General features: G+C 31.4%; 1 protein-coding gene and 2 pseudogenes across 10 annotated transcripts; 2 read left to right on the top strand and 1 right to left on the bottom strand.

Moving 5' to 3' along the window:
- Positions 1-3,152: 3,152 nt before the first annotated feature.
- LOC145158512 (aspartate aminotransferase, cytoplasmic-like) lies at positions 3,153-4,782 on the bottom strand (annotated as a pseudogene).
- A 2,780-nt stretch (positions 4,783-7,562) lies between these two features.
- On the top strand, positions 7,563-9,060 carry LOC145156992 (protein CANDIDATE G-PROTEIN COUPLED RECEPTOR 7 pseudogene; annotated as a pseudogene).
- Positions 9,061-10,068: 1,008 nt separating this feature from the next.
- On the top strand, positions 10,069-15,131 carry LOC145161075 (zinc/iron-chelating domain protein). 10 transcript variants are annotated; one of them, XR_013738349.1, is made up of 8 exons: positions 10,070-10,379; positions 10,615-10,693; positions 10,782-10,869; positions 11,052-11,247; positions 11,365-11,426; positions 12,472-12,775; positions 14,388-14,472; positions 15,040-15,122. XR_013738349.1 is itself a non-coding variant. In XM_079080512.1 (4 exons), the coding sequence occupies exons 1-4, from the start codon at positions 10,125-10,127 to the stop codon at positions 11,378-11,380; spliced, it is 438 nt and encodes a 145-aa protein (XP_078936638.1). In that variant the 5' UTR covers positions 10,069-10,124; the 3' UTR covers positions 11,381-11,617. The 10 variants fall into 10 exon arrangements, 1 of the variants encoding a protein (XP_078936638.1); XR_013738348.1 differs by having other exon boundaries at positions 12,520-12,775; positions 15,040-15,121; XR_013738346.1 differs by having other exon boundaries at positions 10,071-10,379; positions 11,052-11,242; positions 15,040-15,118.
- Positions 15,132-16,016: the final 885 nt, after the last annotated feature.

Below are 16,016 nucleotides of genomic sequence, written 5' to 3'. Positions count from 1 at the left end.
TAAATAATCTAAACAAAATTCATAGTAATCGTAAAAAAGAAAGCATGCATATAAAGAACGTCCAAATCTAACTTCATATAAGGACTTTGCGACACGTGGCCCATCCAATAGCTAACACGTGGCATGGCTGGAGTGACGATAGACAAGGCAACACGGACGAACGGAGACCTGACGCGTGGCACCAACCAAAACCATACACGCAGATCTTATTACTTTGTTTATTTTACATTTTTAGTATTAGATAAAATTGATTTTGTTGTGTGCAACCAATCAACTAAAATTGATACAAAAGCAATATTAAAAAATAAGGATTTTCTTTAATAAATGCATAAATGGACCAAAATATCCCTTAAAAGTGGAATTGCAACAAATCATTAAAACAACAAAGACAGTTTTGTAAGCTAATTATATAAAAATTACAGTTTTACCCTACCAAATTATACCTCTGCGGATTATATAAAACTGTCCATTTTTCCCCTTATACTATTGAATTACATAAACCAACAGATGCATTGTGTTCAATAACAGATCAATCTTTACTACAAATGGGCTTCCATCTCAACTATTTGTATTCCCCTTTTAACATAATCAGACACAATGTTAAGAACTTTAAAAAAGGAAAAATGTTGTAATAAACAAATCAAAGGAAGTATGTTGGTATAACGATGAACCTTATCAATTTAATGATAAATGGTGTTTCATGGGTATTTTAGAACCTGATGTCACTTGAAGAAATGGAAAATGTGCCAAATTTATTAAAATTTTGGACATAATGGTGAAAGTTCAAATTGTATTGACAAAGCATTTCAATAGCATCACAGTTAGGAATACTGGAATGCTAAAACCATTAATTTAAATTAGATATTGTAAAGAGGAAATATTATAGCTTAATATCAAGGAAATTGTACAATGAACCTGAAAAGGGGGAAATGTGAACCGCAAGGGAATCATAGGAAAACTGGTAGCTTAATTAACCAATTAAAATCAGAGACTCAACCCTTTTCTGTTGTCTCATCGCTCTTCAAGGAGTAGTTGATGAAGTCTACAAGTATTATAGTTAGAAATGAGAATATATATATATATATATATATATATATATATATATATATAGAGAGAGAGAGAGAGAGAGAGGTTCAAATGTTCCTGGCAACTATTGTGTGTTTGTATGCACCAATGAGAATTCAGGAAATAATAAAATATATAAATAAATAAATAAGGGTATAATGGTAATCTTAGTATATCTAAATATGGTGAAAGACTAATTCAATTAATATATCCTAAAATAAGGGAATACGTTAAACACTATAAAACCTGCATCCCTTTATCAATTGTTGACTAAAATATCACCACGTATCACTTTCTCAAAACCCTATGCCCCTACATCAAAGGTTTGAAATTACAAAGATTCGTGGTCAAAGTTTGGCGCTTTTGAAACCCAAACTACACCATATGATGTTCATTATCGTCTCTGATTCGGATGATTCGCTTCAACCTGAAATCAACGTGAGAAGTTTACATCCATCCCTCATTCACTCTTGTTCCTGTTATGGTACGACTGTGAAGAAGCATTAGCTTATCCAATGAAATGCCTAAATCGATTCTTTGGCTGCCATTTCAGAAGTTGGGGAGGTATTATCGGGATTTATGGAAAAGGTGAGCCTTGTTCTCTCATTATTATAATTTCTAGTTTTTTTCTGTAAATCTAATTGTTTTTTACATGTGTTTCAACCGAGGTTTTCAATCAATTCTTACACTTGTTTTTAACATGAATTTTGGCTTGTTTGATGATAATGCCTAACAAGTGTTTGTTGAAATGCCTGAAAGAGAATCTAACCATGTGGTATGCATTCTGTCAGAATTCATAGCAATGTATGTTTTATTTCTAGTTTTGTTTACGTAAATCTAATTTTTTTTATATGTGTTTCAACTGAGGTTTTCAATCAATTCTTACACTTGTTTTTTACATGAGTTTTGGCTTTTTTGATGATAATGCCTAACAAGTGTTTGTTAAAATGCTTGAAAGAGAATCTAAAGAATCTAACCATATGGTATGCATTCTGTCAGAATTAATAGCAACACATGTTTTATTTCTAGTTTTCTTTATGTAAATCTAATTGTTTTTTACATGTGTTTCAACTGAGGTTTCAATCAATTCTTACATTTGTTTCTTACATGAATTTTGGCTTGTTTGATGATAACGCGTAACAAGTGTTTGTTGAAATGCCTGAAAGAGAATCTAAAGAATCTAACCATGTGGTATGTATTCTGTCAGAATTACTAGCAACACATGTTTTATGTATTTATATTCTCATAGAATGAACAAGTTTTTGCATTTTGATATGGAAAAGAAAGAAAACATGGTCAATGATAGTGTAAGAATTGATTGAAAACCTTTCGGCAAAGCATCATGAGGCAAGGAATACATTCTATGAGCATTTTTTAAAGAGCATCCTCATAGAATATCATTGTTGTAAGAATGGTTTGCTAAATTTTACTATTTTTTCTATTGTACAAAAATTTCAAAATTGTTAAATTACAAATTGTTGGTTTGTTAAGTTTCATCATCTATAAATACGATTGCAATTAAAGCTATAACTAGCAAAAATGTATTCTATATATTCTGTTAGAATGTATTTTATGTATTCTGCTAGAATGTATTTTATGTATTCTGTCAGATCATTATCATTGAGTATATTCCATCCGTTGGTCCAGATTTGTGCTTACGAGCACACAATAGATGCTATGAACACATGAACCTAGTCCTATATATATATATATATATATATATATATATATATATATATATATATATGAAGAAATTGGAAAATAATGAAAATTATGCAGCTTGAAATAACTATCAAATTAAGAACCTACTTAACATGTGATGACAATTATGTAAAACAATTTTTCTTAATCACATAAAAACAAATATCAAGAATCACAATTTTGAAATTAAGTTTTACCCGACAAAATGTTTAAATGTATCAATTGAACCAAATGTGATATTGGTTAACAAAATATAAACCTTTATTTTCTCTAAAATAACACACAATTGAGATTATCAATCATCAGTCCATTATTAAAACAACAGTAATTAAACTGGAGGAAAATTAAAAAAATATAATTAAAATTTAGCAACCAACTTACTTAATTTAACCAATAGTGGTTACAGGAGCATGTATCGCATCTACAAGGTGAGGAACAGTCCTTGAGCTTCAACCCGCCATGCTAATACGTCTGCATGTTTTCCATTTGTAAGAAATAACAATCTACTTTCATTCATTTGTTTATTGATTATTATTGTAAGTTATAACATCCTACTTTCAGTTCTTCATATTTATAGTAAAAAACATGAAAGTGTAATGCTATAATTGTGTAGAATAGAATTATCAAAGTAGAATGTATTAGTAAGAAAAAAGAAATTTGTTAGTTGTTACCCATCATATATCATGTAGATGTGGAATTCTTTTGCCATGAAGGTGACTTGCTTAATGCTTTGTGTTAAGACCTGTGAATGTAAACATCCCACTTTGCTTTATAATGTGGCTCAAGTCGCCAGGTGTCCCTGCCAACACACAACACACAAAAATTAAAACAGAAGAAAATGAAAAAACAAAATAAAGAAAGCTCCAAAACACAAACATAATAAATACCTCTAGCAGATAAAGCATCAAAAAGTTGTTTACGCATGGCAACAATACGATCAACCATTGTCTTCAATTCAAGGCTTCATTCATCATGCAACTTTATGGAAATGCAATATCATCCTAACTTATTTACACCCAAAAATAGGTAGAGAACAATGTGTGCAAAAGACGTAAAAGCCCTTTTACTTGTCTTTGAGAATGGTAGCCACAATTGAAGCACCATGGATAGGTGGACTTGAGTACATGGGCCTTATCACAAGTTTTAATTGGCTCTCCACCCTACTTGCCACGTCAGCACTCCTACATACTTGTTAGGAATAACATATCGAATTAACAAAAGGAAAATCCATCAAATCACCATACAAATATATATATATATATATATATATATATATATATATATATATATATATATATATATATATATATATATATATATATATATATATATATATAAGAAGGTGGGACATGACTCGCTCTTAATCTCTAGGTATGTGCAAAAGACGTTAATGCCCTCATTATCCTCATCATAGCAAACAAAAAAGATATGTGTGAAAAGGTGATGACTTACAATGCTCAAAGAACCAACTATTTCCCCATAAAGGCCCTTATTTTTAGCATAACTTTGAGCTATAAAACATTCGCCACCATCACCAACAAACATGCGAACAGATTGAGCATCTTTATCCAGACTTCCACTTGCAAAACTCTAAAAAATTCAAGAGCCAAATCTTTAGCACTAAATATAAATAGTCTTTGTTAAACATAAAAGTTTAAAACTCGCATGATATAAAGTATCAAAAAATGGTAAGAGACTTTTGGATCTAATCAGTTGTCTTATTTGCTCCCAGTATTCAAGTGTTAGATCAACACCTGTGGGATTATAAACACAAGCATGTAATTGAGAAATCTTTCCAAACAAAGGAGACATCAGACCTCTGTAAAAGCCCAAAACCCAGGGTATTGTTAACCTAATTCTTAACATCAAAGAATATCTATTTAGGCTGCATAATTGAAGAAAATGGACAAATATGTTTAAAACAAATTTGTTATGAACAATAAATGAAGATAGTTCAAGTAAAATCAAAGAAAGTAAAGTTACCGGTGCAGACTTGGCATCTTCTTTCAGCTCCATTCCTACACCATTGAATGAAATTCTGTAAAAACAAAGCAATATATATATATATATATATATATATATATATATATATATATATATATATATATATATATCAAATAGATTTGTAAGTTAGAAACTGACTTTTGTACCATTCATAAGCTACTTACCGGAGGATGAGAAGAAAAATATGTAAGTGGGTCATTTTACCAAACAAGTGCTGAAGATTTATTTCAATTAACACAAATTATATAATTGACATCATAAACACATAAAAACAGTAACCACATTATACTAAAATTCAAAAACTTTGAAACATTGATTCACAAAAACACATAACATCTAAGTGAATATACCTGACATGAGATGGACCCTATTGTATATAGTAGTATAGGACCCACGGGTAGCTTTGGAGGCACTTGGTACTTCATAAGGGGATATTGATGCTCAAGTAACTTTATGAAAATAATTTTTTGAACTTCAACTATATGTGTACCCCTATATAATTTCTGGCTCCCTTGAGTACAATTAGCACAAATAAGTAGAAATACACATAACAAAATACATACCTATCATATAAAGACACTATGCTTCAGAATGATTATGAAGGCACAAAATTTGATGGCATTGGTCCATTAAAATTAACACACACACACACCTGTTATTTTTACAGCTAGAAAAACAAAAGCAAGAAATAGTTATGTGTTTTAGTAAAATCAATCAAAATCTTCATCAAATAAAGAAAGTGTTGAGGATCTAACATTGTCATAACTCATGAAAAAAGTGTAAAAAAAAGCTTCATTTCTTGTGACTCTAAAGACAGGTTATGATATAATCATTTCCTTTATTATATTTGCAGCCCATCTCTTGTATCAAGCTCTCCCTACACCTAAAAAATTAAAAAAATGAAATAAATAGTACTTGTTATAGGGTTGTGTAAGCATACATTCAAAGAGTTGTACTTAGGGCACACGAGAATTGTGCTAGATGGTAGGAGGAAGTTGTTCATGATTTAGTTAACCTTAGCCCACGATTCAGGCTCTTCTTCACCATTTAAGACCTGCTTCATTAATGCTTTTGGCACAAAAAATGCCAATCACAAAATCAAAAGTGATTTCACTCTAGGAAAATGTATGAACAATTTTAAAGAAGAAAAGCAATGTCGGGAGAAAGAAAAAGTGGAGAGAGTTGAAGACTAACCTGGCATGTACTTTTTCGGTGGGATCATAGGCAGTTTCTTGTTCATCAGAAGCGAGTAAAGGCTGATGTTGGTCAGAAAACATATTCTTTAATCTTCAATTTGATCCTCTTGTCGTCTGGTAGTGGTTGCCTGAGTATAAGTTGTGCGTGCGAGAGAATGTAATACAATGAAATCGAACTCTTATAGAGTACTAACCTAACACCACCAAGCAAAACCCACAATAAGAATTTGAGGAAGAAGACAATGTCAATAGAAACTTGCAGCGATAAATGAAATCAAATTAGGAGTAGGAGAACTCGATGGGAAAGAAAAAAATGTATGTTTGGGATCCAGATGGTCACTCTTATATTCCTTATCAAATAAACCTTGACACACAATTGAGTCGTGACGTATGCAATTAATCACCGGTTGTGGAGGTTGAAGACGTACTAGGGAGGGGAGGCTGCCGATTCCAACGCGAGAAGAACCGCCCTATAGTAACTGTAAATTATGGAGTTTAAGTGGCTGAGATTGAAAGTTAGGAGAGTTTGAACGGCTGAGATGTGTTGGGCGGTTACAGACTCACCGTCAACGATAGTATAAAGAATATTAAGGGATTTGACGTTTGAAAGGCAAATAAAAGGATTGATTGTTACCGAAACTAAAGCCCTGCAATTTAAATTGGAATGTGACATAATATTAATTAGGAAGTGCATTATAGTGACACATGACAAAACAAAACGATTCTTTTATTAGGTTAGATATATTTTATTTCTAAATAAAAAATAGCTAGTATCTAATAGTTATAATTTATGGTTTGTAACAAATATAAAAGGAATATTATGAAAAATAAAATTAATTACTCAACGCTATATTGTCATTTGCAGGGTCTCGGAATCATTCACTAATATTTTGATTCTCTTCGTTTTGTTTCTCTATTTTCTTTCACTTACGTTTTCCTTGTCTTGTCTTGTTCTCGTACTTTGGATCATGCATTTTGTTGTCACTAAAAAAGGTTATTCAATCCACTAGTGCAACATAATGAATTACATCTTTTGAACCGGAATAAGAACGAGCTCATAACCATTACTTATGAACAACTCTCCTCAACTGAAGACGTACCTACTGTTATTAGAAGTCTAGTCTCTCTCAGATCCAGTTTTGATCTCGAACTACAACATACGCGGGAAAAGAGATATTCAGAAAGATTTTCTCTCATGTTTGTAATCTTTGTGATGCGGTCGTTCTATCATTTGAAAGCAGTCATGAAAGACATGACTGCAGACATCTACCTTCCATCTCATCTTAATAAGATTATGGGGTCTGTTACTGTTGTTTTATATTATCATCTCAACACTATGTCATCATCTTTTAAAATATCGTCAATAATTGAATATAGGTTGGTTTGGATTGTTATAATTTTACCTAATGGCTTATGGTTCCGGATATCGTTTTATATATGTTCTAAGTTTGCCAATAGATTTTGATTTTGCAGACGATCAAACAAATAGAGTCCATTAATATAAAAAAAACTAATCAATTTTTTTTATTTTTTATTTTACGGTCGAAATGTAATTGGCCTCAAAAATGAAAATGGAACAAAAGGAAAATAGTCGAATAAACGAAGGGCTGTTTGGGGAAGGAGTTTCAAAGGCTGTTCTTAAGAAATTCCCGCGTCTCCGAACTCCCACCGCCGGTGAATCTCAAAATGACGAAGTCGATTGTTCTTTGCCTCCTCATCTCCGCCTTCTCCCTCCTCGCACCACCGGTCACGGCGGAGATCAAATCCTTAAAAGTCGAATCAGACAATCGCCCCATGATCCTTTTTGAGAAGTTCGGATTCACGCACAGAGGATTCGCCTCCGTCGCCATCTCCTCCGTCTCCGTCACCTCTGACCTGTCACAAGCTGATCCCTCCCGCCTTGGTTTCTTCCTTCTCTCCGAAGGTTCGTTAAACCAAGTTCTTACCGAATTTAAGCGAAAACCTAATTTCTGTGTAGTCGATTCCAAATATATCTCCCTTCTTTTCACCTTCCAGGATCTATCTCCTCCGCCTCATTCCTCGCTCAATAAATCCTACCCAATTAACTACCCCGACGAGTACTCTCTCTTCTTCGCTAATTGCAACCGTGAATCCCTTGTTTCAATGGACATCCGGACAGAGCTTTACAATACCGACGATGGCAACCACAGGGATTACTTATCCGCCGGCCAAACACAGCTCCCATCCTTTTACTTCCTTTTCTCCATCATTTACCTCTGTTTCTTAGTTCTCTGGATACTCGAATGCTTTAACAACAAAGGATCCGTTCACCGGATCCATTTCCTGATGGCCGTGTTGCTGATCGTGAAATCACTCAACTTACTATGTGCGGCGGAGGAGAAACATAAGGTAAAAGTTACAGGAACAGCCCATGGATGGGATGTGCTGTTCTACACGTTTCAGTTCTTGAAGGCGGTGCTTTTGTTCACCGTGATCGTGTTGATCGGTACTGGATGGTCGTTTCTGAAACCATTCTCGCAAGAAAAGGAGAAGAACGTGCTAATGATTGTGATCCCACTTCAGGTTTTAGCAAACATAGCTTCCACAGTAATTGGGGAAACTGGGCCATTCATTCAGAATTGGGTAACATGGAACCAATTGTTCTTGTTGGTAGATCTCATCTGTTGTTGCGCCATTCTTCTTCCTATCTTCTGGTCGATTAGTTTATTGAGGGAGACCTCGAAGACAGATGCAAAAGCTGCTACGAATTTGGCGAAGCTGACTCTTTTTAAGCAGTTTTATGTGTTGGTGATTGGATACTTGTATTTCACAAGACTGGTTGTTTATTCACTGAAAACAATCTCTTCTTATAAGTTCGAGTGGGTGGCTAATGGGGCTGAGGAAGTTGCTAGTGTTGCGTTTTATATAATCATGTTCTTCATGTTCAGGCCGATCGACAAGAACAAATACTTTCTTATTGATGGTGAAGAAGAGAAGGATGCCGAGAGGACTCTGCGGGAGGATGGGGACTTCCAGCTTGCTGTAGATAATTTGTAAATATTTACCTTCATTTGTTTTTTGTGTAAATTTATCTCTCACATAATTTGTAAATCATAGAAGAAAGCTTACTTGTTCAACCTTACTTTTATTTATATATATATTTTTTAACTTAGAGTTAATTTATTCCAAATTATATTAAAATGGTTTGTGCTAACACATGTATAACATTAACATCTCCCATGCAACTCACTTGATAAAAAAATCGTTCTCATGGTGGTGAAAAACATGTTTAACTTGCACTGTTGTACAAACATGAAACGGTGATCTTTTGTAATCATGTTCAATTCATGAAATTATGTTTTTTTATAAAGATATATATTTGATTATATGCATTACGTATGTACGTTCTAACAAAATAAGAGTTTGATGCTATAGTTAAAAAAAAACTTGGTATTTTTTTTTTTGCAACATTCCTTATATATTACATGTGTCTATTTTATGTCGACATTGAGTAAAATAAAATATGTTGATTTTTATTATATCATCAAAATTCAAATTCTCAATTTCTCATGTTAACCATTGCCTAATCTTGTTACGTGAGTACACTCGATGTTAACATGAGATTCTATGCATGATGTTCTAATAAAACTAGTATTGTGTCGCTCCCACCCCCATCCACACTAGACCTGACAATTCGTGTATTCGTGTCGTGAAAACGTGTCAGCCACGAATTTGACACGATATGATTACACAATCAGAAATAAGCTTTATCTCAATTTTCAAGATGTATTCGTGTCGTGTCGTGTCTTTCACAGATTCGTGTCTGGAATTTCCAGGTCTAATCCACACTATACTGGTGGTTGGATGAAGACAATTCAATATTAAATTAAATGTGAAAGTTTTTTTTTTTTTGGAAAAAAAAACTTATTGACAAACGGATAGATGAATCAAAATAAAAATTTTGATCATTGTTTTAAAAAAAAAGTTTAGTTTTAATTTTAACTAAAAAATCAAAATATTAAAGTTTTTACATAATTAATACCGTAATAAAAAATAAAATGTTATGATAAAAAATTAAAAATCAAAAATTAAATGGCAAATTTTGGATTAGTTGCAAAAAATTTCGCGGCCGTGTACATTGAAATGTGGAATGGATGAAGTCCCAAGATAAGAAGATACAATTTTTGGCTTTTTGCAATGTCGAGGGCGATGTTGGCGGTTGTTCCCTACTCTTTCGCCGCCGTCAAAACGGCACCGGAACAACCACACCGGAGTCAAGACTCAATAAAAACCCAGAAAAAGGCTTCCGGTAGCAGCACCGCCGGTTTCGGGGCCAAGAAAAGGGAACCTCTTTGGCAGTGCGTAAAGAATTGCGGTGCCTGCTGTAAGTTGGACAAGGGTCCCGCTTTCCCCTCCCCTGAAGAAATCTTCGACGATCCTTCTGATATTCAAGTACTTTCATTTCCGTTTTCGCATCAATTTCTTAACTTCAACAGCTATTTGTGTGGGAAAAAAATGGTGCCCTAATCATGCTCTGTTTCTTTTCTCAAACGTAATGGTTTATGTTATTTCAATTTCGATGAAAGTTTTTTAGGGAAAATTGAACTCAAGAAGTTAATGAGGTTGAATTCAATCTTCAAATCATACTCTGATTTTCTATTTTGAGAATTACTGTTTTTATGTTCAGCTATATAAAAGCTTAGTGGGCATGGATGGGTGGTGCATCCATTTTGAGAAAAGCACAAGAACATGCTCCATATATGCTGGTATGCATTTTCTGTAAGATCTTATATTATGCCTATTAGGTTCCACTCAACATTCATACATGTTATGATATACGTTTGATAATTTCAGATCGACCATACTTTTGTCGAGTTGAGCCAGATGTTTTTGAAACTTTGTACGGAATTGACAAGAAAAAATTCAACAAAGAAGCTTGCAGGTTAGATTATAGATTATATTATGGTTGATGTGTGTTTGTGTTCAAGTCAAGTGTTTTTCTCTCAACCAAAATTCTTGAATACCTTCAAAGATGACATGTAGGAAAATCTTGTGAACCAAAATCCATATTATGATTTGTATGAAACGCAGAATGCTTATGATCTTGTTCGCTTTTCCCTGCAGTAGCTGCATAGATACAATTAAAGCTGTTTATGGCTCTCAATCAGAGGAATTGGACAAATTCAAAAATGCAATTAGGAGCTAACTTACAACATGATAATTTATCTTGTTACTCTTTGAAATCACTCATTGACTTTTGTGGTCAAATGTGTGGTTTTGCATGTAGAGGGAGACAAGGAGAGCCTTTAAGAATGGTATAGTAAGTAGTATTACTATTTTTATAAATGATGAAATGTGTGATTTTGTAGGATTTGGTTTTTGGCCCTTCATTATAGTGTTGATAAATCTCATGTGATAATTTGTTCTTGGCTTTCAGATTCACTTTCTACTAAAATGGTTGCAGACAACATAGAGCAAATGGGGGGACGTAGTCAAATGGTATTTATAGTTTCAAGTTGCAAATAGTAGCGCTGCTAATCAACTTAATTATTTGAATCTTAAAAGTTAGTTTTAGTTTTATTATTAATTGCAAACTTCTTCATCTTTGATGAAAAAATCTCTTTTTGTATTAGCAGTTTTATGTGCTCATGAATCATGATCGACTAAAAGTCCTGACAATAACTTATAAACTGGGATTTAATAGTTTATGATTTTGATTTTGGTATACAAATGGGGATCTGTACTTGAATCAATAAATTAAATGATCTGGTGATTTGCCAGGTTAATTTCAATTACAACAAAACCATCAAAGTTGTGATTTTTAACATCAAATTTTATTTCCAGATGGAATCCACCATTTAAAATCACATCAAAAACATACTTGATAGTTGATAATTTAGTAATAAGATAACACATTATAAATATAAACAAAATGCAACTCTATGCTTTGTGAGTGACATTCACCGTAGCTAAATGTATGTATTGATATGCATAATGTACAAGTTTATTAATGCATGAATTTCAAGTTTAATCATTCAAACTTTGTATAATCCGTTACTTACAATCCCTTTATTTTGTAAATGATATTTTCCATCATTTTACTTTTTTAAAATATCACCTTTATCGTTTCCACTTTCAACTTTGTAAAATATTACTTTCACTCTTTCATTTTTTAAACTTTTGTGTTTATTTTGTGTGTATATATATATATATAGGTTCATTTGAGACCACCTATATTTTGTGAGACAAGGGGACCAATTTTCAGCCTTTGATCATAATTGATCTAATGGTTCAACAATAAAACGTGATTAGTGCTGGTTAATGTTGATTAAGGCGCTTAACTAAACTATGAGGGGTAGTTTAGTCAGTGTTCTACTTTTTATCCCTTAGTTTTGATGACAATCTGACGTCTTGTTTCATGGAAGCCCTAGATTGTGAATTACTTTTTCATATTATCCCAAGATTGAGATCTATTATGTTTCAATGTTATAAAACATATATCGATTTCAACAATCAATCACTAATTCGTAACAATTTGTTTAAGATTTGTGCAATTCGATTTAATGGAATTTTGGTTTCATCTGGCGATGAGTTGGGAAGCAATCAAGATGCGTGAAGAATTCAACAAATCGATCAAAATTTTTGATGTTTTAAATGAAGATTTTTGCAATGGCGCATCAAGAATTCAGAATCAATGATCACCTGAGATTCAGTTCAATAACGTCACGTTCCTTTAGTTAGTATTTGAGGAAGATTTGAGCAATTCATCGTTACTTCAAATTATGTTCAACAATTTTAATCATGATCAACAATTGATTGTCATTTGAGATCGTTTTCAGTAGCATCAGGTTTGAATTTTTTTTCTCTGGACATCGATTACAAGCTTTGATTTATTTCATCATCTTTTTGTTGCAATGTTCATTCAACAGAATTTGAATACATTATTCTCCACAATTGAACACATAATACTTGAATAGAATCAAGTGGAAATAACGAATCTTTGAGTCATTTTGCGCTCTTTCTGTCAAATTAACTAGGTATGTACAAATTGATTATTGTTCTTGAACAATTTTTCTTTAACTATACATGCATTCCACCTGTTTGATAAAAGTCCTGAATGAATAAAGAGTTTGATATATCACCCCCTCATTCCCACGAATAAAGTCCTCTTTAAGAATATAAATATACTTCAATACGAGTTGGAATTAGTGTAACATAATTCAATGTTGATTACTCTTATTAAATTTACCTTAGTTTTGTTAAAAATCTGACTTTTTCTTCAAATACATATTGTCGGATATGTCTTTTAGCACAATTTTGTTTTAATATGCTCCTATTATCTTGTAGAAAAGGGGTTATACTAAAGAAAAGATTAGATGCTCTTAAATCAATCACCAGAAGTTGTCCCCTTGATCTGATGATATTTTGAATCGTAAACTTCAAATCATACATAAAAATTTCTCCTCTTCATTTGAAGAAATCGCAACTAAACGTAGGATATTCAACAATTTCAAACATTAGGTTTTACTATCATATCAACGATTTTCAGCAATTCCTCATGATCAACAATCATTCATCAACTGAGATCAATTTTCAACTGTTTGAAGCTTCGATTTTTTCTATCATATTATCGATTTTGCAAATCATCATTACCTCATATCTATTATCAGTTGGAAGATTTGATTTTAGTAATCGATCATCAGTTTCAAGGTTAGATATTTTTTCTACACATTCAAGCACATAATCCGTAAAGAAAATGAAACAACAACAACAACAAATATTAGAGTCTTTATGTGCTCTTTCTATTAAATTAATGAGGTATGTACAAAAAGTCATTGTTTTTGAGCAAATTCTCTTAAACTATACATGCATTCTACCTGTTTGGTGAAAGTCCTAAATGAATAAATAGTCTGATGATATAAGAGTTTTTCAAGTATTTAAGTCAGGGTTCATGTTAAGGATAAAATAAGAGTATGAAATAAGAGTTCTTTCAGGTACCTAAGTTAGAGTTTATGTTCATATAATATGATTATGATGTTCTAAATTAGGCCTTGCTTCAATGTACTCAGTCAATTATTCTAAATAGTGTTGTTAGTAATAGCATATTGCATTTGACTGATGTTTGATATTCTATTATCTCTGGTTTTTACATAATCTAGTATTAGATGTAACCTTTAATTAATATTAAAATGTTATGTGTGGTTAATGATTTTAGTTACTTAGTTGATTACATTTTTTTATAATAGTAATAAAATATTATGTTGGAGTGAAGTATGTTTTTCTGAATGTTAGTATGTTAAGTATTCTAGTTATTATGTTTTGAAAAATTTATTCCATCCGAAAATGAATGTTAATGTGAGAATGTTATATAAGGATTTTTATGTGTATTATCCTACAATAACTAAATTTCACTTTCTGAAACCATGATTCTTCTCAAATCTACAATTTTATTTTTTGTAGGTTTTTGATAATCATTCAAAGTGGAATACGAAAACCGGATGGAAACAACAAATCCCAATATCAAAATATGAATGTCTTTTCTTTGGTAAGTCTCTAATGTTTATATCTAGATTTTTCATCTTTCACATGGTTAAACTACGGCAATTTTAATGGCATCTTGAAACCATTCATTGTTGGGTTTGACATTCATTTTTGTAAATTTTATTTGTTCGATATGCTTATTACTTTTAGATGTTATTTTTTAAGTGTCAAGTTACTGCAAAAACTAAGGTCACTATAAAAAGTTATTTTGTGTGGCTAACCAATGATGACTTTTTGAAATACTGATCTTGATCATAGTTGTTCATCAGTTGAATCCAATGGTCTAAATAACACCGACTCTAGAATATTAATCAGACCATAATGTATTTTTAGTTCATAATAATTATAATTTATGAGCATATAAGCTCTTAACATTGTGTTTTTACTGATACATTCCAAAAAATGCAAATTATTGTGATCTTTATCCTTTTGTTATTACTTTACACAATGCATTATTTTTATCAAAATAATTAAAAACATTACTTGTACGTAATTCCATATTTCTCATATTTATAATATAATTTGTAAATCATTATATAATGATAAATATTAATTGGATATTCTTTTTTAGGTGAACTTAATGATGCTGAAGAAGAATCTCATTCAAGCATTGAATTTATTTCAACTATTGGTTTTTTAGTTTGGATTCTAGATATACTACATGTAGAGATATATAGTGTTATATTCTTTTTTTGTTGAAATAATCAAGTAGTTTAATTTCATATATTTTATATGTTATGTTATTACATGTCTAATATTATGATATTACATGTCCTCATATTCTTGTTAATGTTTAATATTCTGAAATCAGATATAATATTCCAATATAATTACGTAATATATTGAAATTATGCATTAAGGGTTAATATTCTACTATTGTTATTGGATAACAATCGTCGGTGTGTAATATACTTATATCAATATGTATTAAATTATTTTATTATTATAAAAAGATCGAAAAGTTTAAAAGAAAACGAATGCTTATTGTCTTATGTTAAGTATTCTATATATTCTGGTTTTATCAACCATTGTGTATTATTCTTATTGTTTCATATTTTAATATTGTGTTTGGAATATAATTTGTAAATCAATATACAATGATAAATATTAATTGGATATTTCTTTTCGTAGCTCAAATTAATGATGTTGAATAAGAATATCATTCAAGCATTGAATTCATTTTAGCTAATGGTTATTCATTTTGAAGATTCTAGATATTCAACATGCAAAGATATATAGTGTTATATTCTAGTTTGGTTTTTTTGTTGAAAGAATCAAGTAGTGTGATTCCATATATGTTATATATTAGGTGGTACATGTCTAATATTGTGATATACCATGTCTAATATACATTTTAATGTGTAATATTCTGATATGACTGTGTAATATATTGAAATTATGTTTTAAGGGTTAATATTATGCTATTGAATAACAACCGTCAATGTGTAATATTATTATATCAATATGTATTAAATTATTTTATTATTATAAAAAAGTTCGCTATATTAAATATACTATATATTCTGGTTTCATCAAACATTGTGTATT

Source organism: Lactuca virosa, chromosome 2 (assembly GCF_052849685.1).
Source record: "Lactuca virosa cultivar CGN04683 chromosome 2, Lactuca_virosa_CGN04683_v6, whole genome shotgun sequence".
NCBI classification, from domain to species: Eukaryota; Viridiplantae; Streptophyta; class Magnoliopsida; order Asterales; family Asteraceae; genus Lactuca; species Lactuca virosa.
Note: the sequence above shows the minus strand (reverse complement) of the source record. Positions and strands in the feature narration are given on the sequence as shown.

Coding starts and splice junctions, on each gene's coding strand:
- LOC145161075 (XM_079080512.1), top strand. CDS start 10,125: ATGTCGAGGGCGATGTTGGCGGTTGTTCCCTACTCTTTCGCCGCCGTC. Junction 10,380..10,614: donor ACGATCCTTCTGATATTCAA/GTACTTTCATTT, acceptor TTTTATGTTCAG/CTATATAAAAGCTTAGTGGG. Junction 10,694..10,781: donor AACATGCTCCATATATGCTG/GTATGCATTTTC, acceptor TGATAATTTCAG/ATCGACCATACTTTTGTCGA.